The sequence below is a fragment of the Paramisgurnus dabryanus genome, chromosome 1, assembly GCF_030506205.2.
Source record: "Paramisgurnus dabryanus chromosome 1, PD_genome_1.1, whole genome shotgun sequence".
NCBI lineage: Eukaryota > Metazoa > Chordata > Actinopteri > Cypriniformes > Cobitidae > Paramisgurnus > Paramisgurnus dabryanus.
The window spans coordinates 37,330,344-37,341,093 of NC_133337.1; the positions used below are offsets into that span (position 1 = coordinate 37,330,344).

Below are 10,750 nucleotides of genomic sequence, written 5' to 3' on the forward strand. Positions count from 1 at the left end.
AAGAGAGACCATGGTTGTACATATTAATAATTGCAATCATAAACAAAACGTTGAATTGCTTCATATGCATTTTCATGGCCCATTAAAGTTCTTACTACTGTAGAAAGTTAATGTCTTACCTTAACATTTGCTTTTAAACAGAATGTGTGTTCAAGATGATACAGGAAGTACAGGATTAGTACATCTGATATCTGTAGCAGTGACATCACACAGCACAGTTTCACTTGGTTTCAAATCATCAGCAGTTGCTTCAGTACAGAATCTACAGGATCCATGAATGAGACATTTTAACAAATCTGCTTTCAGCACAAACATTACACTGGTTACACCCAATTTTCTCATTTCTGGTAAGAGTCAAAAACAGTTTTACACTGTTAATGTTATGACATTTGTATTACATTTGTTCATTATAAATTATAAAGTGATTAGTTACATTAGTTACATATATGATTTCCATTCTTTTATTGCACGTTTATAGGTGTGTTTCTCCAAAGGACTGATCTTATTTTAATGAAGAGATGGATAAACTTATTCTTTTAATTTTTTTGTTACAAGGTTTGTTATTCTTAATTTTTCTTTAGCAAAAATGATTTTCACTAACAAGAGTGTGACATGTTTATTGTGCTGTGGCAATCGTGAAAACATCAGTGAGACGACTGAGAGTAGATATAAATTCAAGTGCTAAATGTAGCCTATGTTTTGTGTGTTTACAAAATATATTGTTACTATAAAACTTGGATATCATTTAGAATAAACAATATTACAACAATATTTATTACAGCAGTTTAAATTAAAATGCACAAATGTATTTTATGTGAGGTTTCACTGCAATTGAATTTTAAGTATATTTTACAAAATCAATACTGTATTATGTTTGTAATATTTATAAGAAATGCTTAAATAATAAAATTGCATGCAGGTTATGTTGGTGTGTCTGAATGCTTTACACTATACAGTATGTTAATTTGTACTTCTCATTATGTTTATATTGCAGGTGTTTGGTGTGGAGATTGGAGCGTCAGTCTGCCAGAGAAGATTGAAGCTCTGAGTGGATCCTGTGTGACCATAAACTGCACATTTGATATTTATAACAAATATGACAATGATCTAACTGACAGTGCTGCAGGAGTGTGGTTTAAAGATGGGATTGACTTCCTAAAAAATGTAGTATTTAACTCCAGTAGGACCAATCTCTATGTTAAAGGGGAAATAATTGGAAAATTAAAAAGCAAGGACTGTACCACCATCTTTTATAATGTTACTTCAAATTACAGTGGTCAGTTTTTCTTCAGGATTGAGGGTAATGGTGGACTGAAAATTACCTTTTCAAAAAAATCTGCTTTAATAAATGTTATCGGTGAGTGACAAATCTGAAAATTATTGTTAATATAAAATTGTAAACTAGTACAGTACAAAATGTGTTTTTGCAAATTTAGGCAAACAATGCAGAATACTTACATGGGGAAATAACAAGCTGGGATTAGCTTTCGTTTTTATTTTACTTTCCTTATTCATATTTAAAATGCATCTCTGTACTTTTCAGACTCTCCCCCCAATCCCACAGTGCAGATGTTTAAGGATCAGATGGAGGTTGAGGTTCATGAGGAGGTGTTAGAGGGGAGCTCTATGTGTCTGGGCTGCTCTGCTAAGACTCTCTGCTCTTCTTCTCCACCAACTCTCACATGGAGCTCCACTGACAGACTCCACCTCAATGAGAGCAGCAGACTACAGCTGGATCAACAGAAACAAACTGAGATCATCTCTGATCTGAACTTCACTGCTACTCACCTTCAACATGGAGTCACTTTCATCTGCACTATAACCTACCAGATACAGCAGAGGAACACAACAGCACAGAACAACATCACATTACGTGTTCAGTGTAAGAGTAAAAACTTGTTGAACACATCATTGTAAATTACAGTGATGCTCTAAATTTGTTTTTCCTTCAGATCCTCCTAAAAACACATTAGTGTCTGTGTTTCCATCTAACTCTGTACTGGAGGGCAGTTCAGTGACTTTGATCTGCAGCAGTGATGGAAATCCAGCAGTGTTCAACTACACCTGGTACAGAGAGAATGGAGGACAGCTGGAGGAGCTGCAGACTGGATATAATCTCACCTTCAATGTGACTGATCGTACACACACAGGACGCTACTACTGTCAAACCAAAAACCAACATGGTACCCAAAACACATCAGTGTTGCTGGACATTCAGTGTAAGTATTAAAGTCGCCATGAAAATAAAATGAAATGAAATTTGTTTTGAATTATTGTGGTATTTATTTTTTTACAAAATAATTATCTTATTGTGGTATTTATTTTTTTACAAAATAATTATCGGCGAGCTTCATTATTTAAAAAAAATTAATGTGCCCTCATAATTAAAAAGCTTAGCAATTAGCAACACGACCCAAATTCAAACGATCCAATCAGAACTCAATACACGACTTCAAACCCAGCCCGGCCTAATTTCATTTCAGAAGGCATTTTTACTCAGATATACGTGACCATATAGAAAATAAGGCAATAGCTACCTCAGTTTCATGCCGACTTTAACTGTCTATTTTACCAGCTAGAGCACAAAAATACAAAAGCATAAAGCAGCATATTATTGATCTTTCTTCTTTACTTTCAGATGCAGCCAAAATCTCTCTCTTCAGCTGTAACAGAACTGATATAACTGTGTGTTTGTGTGAGGCTCATGGGAATCCCTCTCCTAAAGTGGAGTGGCATCTATCAGGACGTCCTGTCAGTAACTCTACAAACACATTCATCAGTGAGGAGCGATTGAGCAGCACAGACTTGAGGAGCTTCATTACTCTCCATCAGTCACTTACACACACAGACACTCTGCAGTGTGTCATCAACAACACTCACAGCACTGCCAGTAAACAGATTCAACTGGTTGCCAGTCCTCAGGAGATGACACGTAAGGAATCTCAGAATCACACAAAACGTGTTTTTATTTGCTCACAAATTTTAAAGATGCATACAGTGTACAGAATATTTGTTTATTTTTTTAACAAAAATGTAAAATAGTTTGGAAATATTGTTAACTTTCCCATCTAGTCCCGTTAACATTAAACAAACCCAATATTTGAAAACTATAACAGATTAAACATTATACATCTTCTGGTTTCAATAAAGTAGAATACCACAGTACTAGTTTTTGTTACATGTTCTTTAAAGGCAAAACATGCATGATTTTTGCATTAAAGCAGCTATCACAAGCAAAGAAATAGAATAATAATTGGGTGGGTTCCCTACAGAATGCGAGGAAAATATACAAAGACAAGACGTTCAAATGTCACGAACACATGTACAGTATTTGGGTTAATCATTTGTAAATATAATGTCATATATAAAAGACATATTTATATTTAACTGTTGTGAAATATTAAACTGTTCCTGTCAAAATGATTTGCAGCATCCAGGTTAGCGTGTGTTATTAGTTTCAGGCGGTTTTTATCTCGCAATAACCTACTATGAAATGTTACAACTGACCAATCAGAATCAAGCATTTTAGAGCAGGGGTCTCCAACCTTTTTTTGAGAAAAATGGTAACCACTACAGATAAAACAATCTGGAGGGCTACTTCTACACAGAAAATACATAATTTTACAAATTTCGTTCATATGTGTTTTACATCTAACAATATTGCACAATGAACTATCACATAACTTGTTCATGTCTTGAACAAAACATAACTGAGAAAATACATGGGACATATGCTCATGTTTTATACAAACTGGAGATATATACTTAGTTGTTGTCATAAAATATTAGTTCAAAAAGTATTGTTGCACTATATTGATGTTTTTAAAAAAGTAAACATGCTTACAACATTAGAAACTAGCGATTAGCCAACAGGCTAATATCCTGAACAGATGTTATGTACACAATGCGCTATACTCATCTCAAATTAGGTCATATGTACCTTTTTATTTTAACAATCTATGATTTCTTATGTTCTTTGTCCTGTGGAACATTGTCAAATTATGTATTTTCTGGCTGAATGACCAGCATCCCGGTACAAAACAATAAGTACGTTTGACTTTTTTATAAAACTCACTAAAGGGGTATGAAAAGTCGCCTAATTTAGCAACAAATCACAAAGCTGGCAACACTGCAACAGGCACAAGCCAACACAGCCGTCTGCACAGCCACCACAGCCGTCTGTGCAGCCACCACAGCCGTGTCAACCCCATGAGTTTGCTCCACAGTCGGCCGCAGCGCCCCCTGTCATGGTCCCTGTCTCGTCTCTGCTGCCGGCGGCAGCACCCCCTGTCTCTGTCCCCGTCTCGGCTCTGCTGCAGGCCACAGCGCCCCTGTCTCACTGGCTCCATCAGCTGCTTCCTCCCCTGCACCGTCGTCCTGTTCGTCTGCCTGTTACCCTGCCACTGTCTCCATGTCGTCCCTGAACTCTCTTCCCTTTCCTACCAGCCCTGGTTCGCCTCATCCTGCTTCTTTGCTTGCCCCATGGAACTCTGCCCCGGCCCAGTCTGTTTCCCTTGTCACTCCTGCTGCTGCCCTGTCTCAGTTTGTCCTCCCTGGAACTGTCTCTTGTGTGTCTACACCCAAGCCTGCCCTCAAGACCCCTAAAAAGGCCACCCGTTCTCCTCGTCCACAGCCCTCACCTAAACCCCCTGGACCTAGTACTCCTGCCCCGCCCAGTCCCAACCCATCTGGACCTCTCCTCGTGAACTTTCTTGTTTCCCCACCTCCCCTCCCATTGATAATGTTTTTATTATGTCACCCCAACCCCTTTGTATTGTACTCTTGTTTGCCTTTGATTTTATTTGTTATGTTTTCATGGGTCTGTCTATCTGTCAGTCTGTCATGTCCCGTGTCTAGTGTTCCCCTGAGGAGCGTCTGGAAGCCACTCCTTAAGGGGGGGATTCTGTCATGATTCTGCCCTCTTGTCCTTGTTTTAATCTAGTCTTGAGGCAGCATGACAGACCCATGTTCTTTGTGGGAACGTGTGGTCCTAGTATTGTTTATTAGACCACGTGTTCCCAGTGTCGTGTCACTTTTACCCCGCTCCCTTGTCATCCTCAGCTCTATTGTTTAACTCATGTCACCTGTTGCCCTCATTAGTTGTCCCCTATTTAATGCCCTTGTCTTTGCAGTCCTGTGCTCGATCGCCTGTTCACACGCCCGCCGACAGGGGGGGACAAACGGGGCCCAGGGTGGGGTGGGGCCCAGAGGGGGGCCCAGAACTGGAACCTATGGAATAATTGATAAAAAATAAAGAAAATATTTGATTCATTTGATTTGAGGTTCAGTACGCTCAAAATGTCCGGTCAGACTCAGCACAAGTCCGGTGCTCAGAAAAGAAAAGAAAAGAAAAGAAGAAAATATAGGCCTTATAGAGGAAAATAGAATTCCTAATTATCCCCGTTAGGAATCTGTGACCGCAGATATAGTCACTGCATCGCGTGTGTTTAGAAGTCTGTGCTGTTTGCTGTGAGGTTTTTATGAGAGAAAGCACAAACTATTTAATATTTAATATGTAAAACTTGAATTTGAAATAAAACTTACCGCGGAGAAGATAATGAATTCGCTATCGTCTCTATTGCTAAGTGATGCGAAAATTATTTATTATTTCAAATCCGTTTACAAGATAAATATACATTGTGTTGTTAAACAGATGAAATTATCTTGATATAGGCTACATTCATTATGAGAAGCCTTTTCTTTTTAATGTTACACTGTAGACAGTAATATATGTAATTTATATTAAACTCTATGGTTGTGACAGCACATTGTCCATTATCTGTTGGTTCATGTTGGTCCAGTTTAATTCAGGGTAATCCTTTAATAAAATGTAATTATAAAATATTTTATTGTTTTGTAATATTCACAGCGCACATTCTCTCAGATCGTTTTAAAACATTTTTAATTATTCTGCAAAATTCCGCATAGATTTTGCAAAAGAAATCCGCAGAAATAGAAAAAATAACTCCTTACACTCCTTACACAGCTGTACTACTCTTGCAGCAATTAAAGCAGTTCAGATTTGTTTTAAATGGCAAAATAGTTATATTTCTTTTTTTTATTTACATTTTAGAGTATTTTTGTTTGTTCCAACAAGCGGTTCGCAGCCGACAGCAAGTTGACGACATGTTTGATGAATTGAACTCTCAAATCAACACTTCACTTGCCTATAATAACAACTATATAAAATATATACACTAGTCAACATTCGAAGTGGATCAAAACCTTTAATAAATGTTTACATAAAACCAATCCCTAATACCCATTCTTGTCGTAGGACAACTTTGATAAACTTTTTTGATCCACTGCAAATGTTGACTAGTATATTTTCAGCATATCACAGTGTTAGTTTAAACGTTTATTATCAACACACACTATTTTTAAAAAGCGGAGGCAGGTTGCTCTGCTGCTCGCAGCTGCAACGGGTGCAGAAATAAAAAAAATGAAAAGGGCTATAGCTACAAAACGAAACGAAATAAACATGAAACGAATAAACATGCAACCTGCCTTATCTTACAACTTCGCTATGCATATATATATATGTATTATAGATTATGTCTTGGATGCTGTTTGCATAGATTATGCGCAGTATCCAAGGTTTTAATCTAGTCCTCCATTAATATTTTTTCCCGGTGAGCTGAAGGTCCTGCTGTTAAATAAGCAACAGCTGCATTGTAAATGTGTGGCTGGCTGTGCTTATAGCGGACTCGTGCTATAGTTAAAAGTCTTACTACGTTTGTTTTGCAATCATCGTCTGTCAAAATGTTATTTTAATTAAATTGAAAAATATAAAAAGATGGAGAAGCCTAAATAAGCCCGAGGTCCGCCCGCGTATCAGCTGTGACGTTAAAATTGGCCGAAACCCGACCTGAGGGGTGTAAAAAGGTCGGGTCGGGCTTGGGCTGAAATGCAGGGCTCTACCCTCAGTCGCATTCATTGAGAAAAATCTAATGCATGCTCATCATGAAAGCTCTTTACAAAATAATATCCCTCTGGGCTTTTGGTTCAAAGGCGTGCATGTTTGGAGAAATATTGATTGAGTTTATATGTTTACTTCAAATTTCTAAAGAGAGGAGTAATATTTATTCAATTTTTAGTCCAAACACAGCATAATATTAGCTGAAGTTGTTTTACTGATATTTCCAATAGTCTGTTCATAATTCATACGTGATTATGATATTTTGTTTCAGTATACAGCGTCAGTACACTGAAAAAAATGATTCATTGAATTTAATCCGTTTTTTTTTTTTAAGGTAAGTGGTTGCAATCAATTTATTTAAGCTACATTTAAACAAAAGTTTTATATTTTATTTTACTTTACTAATCTTTTTGTTTAAATGTAGCTTAAATAAATTGATTGCAACCACTTACCTTAAAAAATGTATTAAATTCAATGAATATTTTTTTTCAGTGTACTACATTTAAAGGTGCAGTGTGTAAATTTTAGAAGCATCTAGTGGTGAGGTTGCAAATTGCAACCAACCGCTCAATCCACTGCTCACCCCTCGCTTTTGAAAAGCATAGATAAGCTACAGTAAAAAATGTCATCGTCAGAGACAACTTAGTAAAAAAAGTTTGTCCGTTAAACGTTTCTGTAGAAACATGGCAGCACAAAATGGCGACCTCCACGTAAGGGGACCCTCTGTGTATGTAGATAAAAACGTCTCATTCTAATGTAATAAAAACATAACGGTTCATTATAAAAAGGTCTTTATACACCCCTGATAATATAGTTTAGTATATTATTTTGCATTTCTGTCAAGAGATCCTTCTAAAAATTACGAAAAGCACCTTTAACTAAATGTTTTATATAATGTATAATATGCAATATTCGTGGGTCCTGAATCTGATAATGCCAAATGTCTTGTTACCAGTAAAAAGTAAGGGGTGGGGGGCCCTCTAAGATTATCTTGTCCCGGGCCCAGGCAAGACTGTCAGCTGGCCTGCCTGTTCATATGGTGTGTTTGTTCCACATGAGTTTGTAAAACCAAGTTGAGTCAAGTCATATCCTGTCTAGTTAGTTATTTCAAGTCTGTTGTCTAGTTTAGTGTTACCTTGTGAGTCTGTCTGTTAATTGCCCTGTTTACCCCCTCGAGGGTTTTGTTTTCTGTTTTATTTAATAAACCCTTTTGCGTTCATCTGTTGTCTGCGCCTGGGTTCTGTACTCCCAATTCCTGATACAAGGTGCATCCAATCACGAGAAAAGTTATTTAAGGTGGCCAATTGCTCTGAAGAGTGGCAACATGGAGGCTTTAAAACAACTCTCAAATGACATGAAAACAAATATTGTTCAACATTATGGTTTAGAGAAAGGCTACAAAAAGTTATTGCAGAGATATAAGCTGTCTGTGTCGCTGTGAGGAACATAGTGAGAAAATGGAAGACCACAGGCACAGTTCTTGTTAAGGCCAGAAGTGGCAGGCCACATAAAATATTGGAGAGGCAAAGGCGAAGGATGATGAAAAATGGTCAAAAACAGACCACCTCCAAAGACCTACAACATCAACTTGCTGCAGATTTTGTCACTCTGCATCGTTCAACCAATGCCCTCATCATGCTCTTCCGCTAACAGGACCACTATACAATAAAAACAAGGTCATATGGTACTTTGGCACTGCAGTTGTCAGGGTGTGGTCTTAGAGGAAGGCAAGATGATGATGAAGTAATTAACTGTAATGATACTTTTAATGATTATACATAAACTGGAACATACATAGCGACTGGTAACAGAAACTCTAAACAGAAATAGATACTACAAAACAATAACCAACAACATGAGGAAGACAAACAGAGGCTGCGTCCAAATAACCACACTTGCGGTCTTTGCACTTGACCACTTGAATACTTACATGACGTATTTCCTGTATTTTGCCCAAGTGTTCTAGTGGGCATGAATATCCCAAGCGTGCATGTAAAAATGATTCACCTGATGGGACACACTTAGCAAGTGTTCAAATGTCAATCCAGGTAATGGCAGCAATTTGCACCAAAACGTATTTGTTTTTATTTAGGCAACTTAAAATATATTTTTAAGGTTTTCTTTAAAAAAAGAACACATAAACAAATAAATAAATAAATGAACATTTAAAGAATATTATCTACAATAATCTGAAACTTTCAGATGCAGAATTCTTTGCACACGTAAAAAACTCTTCATTTGTGCATGTAGCTTTATTAAAGTTTATTGTTTATATAGTAGTCTTTGAATAAACAACACAATTAATGTTGTTTTAATGTTATAAAAGCAGTTACAGATGTTTTACAAAATACATAATGTAAAAACACTTTCCGTTTTACTACCAAAATATGTAAAATCCATTTATTAACTTATAAGTTAATTAAAAGTTTCCACGATATCTCGCGAGATTTGGGCAAAAGTCTCATGATTTACTTTCTGAACATGATGCATGACGGGACACGCTTAGCCTTAAAGGCACTGCTCTTTACCAGTTTTAGGCCCAATCCCATTTCTCTGTCTTACCCCTTACCCCTACCCCTTAGTTTTGCACGTTCACGTGAGGGTAAGGGCCAATTGGGATAGCCCTTACTCTCACGTGAACGTGCAAAACTAAGGGGTAGGGGTAAGGGGTAAGACAAAGAAATGGGATTGGGCCTAAATAAATGGGACAGTCTTGCGCACTTACTTCCTGTCGCGTGCACATGCTCACAAATGGCCAAGACCGCAAGTGGGGGTATTTGGACGAGTATATATACTGTAGGATTGCTGGTAGGTGTGATGATTACTGATGAAGAACAGGTGAGGGAGAGTGAGGGAAGTTGGGAAATGTAGTCCAGAGAGTGATAACAGAGGAAAAACATGAGGGCAATTAGAATGGGCCCGTGACAGCAGTGTAGGGATTTCTTTTTACTCTTCTATTACTTTAACTTTATTTATGTTTCTTTTCCATGTGCATGACATTTCAGATTGTCAGCAGACTTTAATTCCACTCCTGATCATCTTAACACTGATTCTTATCCTGTATGCTGTGACTGTTGGATTTGGACTTTACAGAATTAGACAGTAAGTTATTGACATAACAATCCATTGATATAGATAAAGATTTACAGTAGTTAGTGGTACTGTGTTCTGCTGGGTTTTAATAACTTGATTTACTTTCTTCCAGATTGAGCAGCAAGCTGAAGGTGAGTTTGTGATGTTTTACTATAGTAGATGATAATGAAAGTGATGATGATGTTTGAGATTGTTTTTGTTTTCAGGTTCAAAATGATGCAGGCACATATGCTTCTCTTCAGCTCTCTGCTCCGGTGTCTAATTATGAGACTTTGAATATTAAGAAAAATTACAAACATTAAGCAACAAATAAACATTTGGTAATATCATCAGATTTGTCCCTATATAAATAATACATAAATAAAATGTCTCGGTTACGACTGTAACCTCTCTGAGATTGGGAATGAGACACTGCATCATGAAATGACACTTTGGAGAAGAACGCAACAGCGTTCATGTATCTGAATAATCATTAAAACTAGCATGTCTTGTAGGCGGCGAGTGTTGACGTCATGAGTGAGACTGAACCGGAAGGTATAAACGGGGGCGCCAACATCGCATTACAGCTTCTGGATTTACTGCCATTTCATGAAACTTTTGAGACTGTACTAATGTCAACATTGTATTTAGCTCCTGGTTGGAAGGACTGACAGGACAGCGAGGGCTGAGAAAGGCTGCAGCCATCTTACACACTCCAGCTAACTCTATTTGCAATACTCACGACATGGCACTGCTTCA

At 37.4% G+C, this 10,750-nt stretch overlaps 1 protein-coding gene and 1 long non-coding RNA gene across 2 annotated transcripts; both read left to right on the forward strand.

Moving 5' to 3' along the window:
* The first annotated feature begins 518 nt into the window (after nucleotides 1-518).
* On the forward strand, nucleotides 519-4,893 carry LOC135749840 (sialic acid-binding Ig-like lectin 13). Its single transcript, XM_073813958.1, has 7 exons — nucleotides 519-555; nucleotides 995-1,357; nucleotides 1,544-1,882; nucleotides 1,953-2,219; nucleotides 2,639-2,932; nucleotides 4,320-4,702; nucleotides 4,858-4,893. The coding sequence occupies exons 1-7, from the start codon at nucleotides 519-521 to the stop codon at nucleotides 4,891-4,893; spliced, it is 1,719 nt and encodes a 572-aa protein (XP_073670059.1).
* Nucleotides 4,894-9,921: 5,028 nt separating this feature from the next.
* Nucleotides 9,922-10,279, forward strand: LOC135750575 (uncharacterized). The gene is made up of 3 exons (XR_010532753.2): nucleotides 9,922-10,021; nucleotides 10,125-10,143; nucleotides 10,219-10,279. It is a non-coding gene; the product is annotated as an uncharacterized lncRNA (long non-coding RNA).
* Nucleotides 10,280-10,750: the final 471 nt, after the last annotated feature.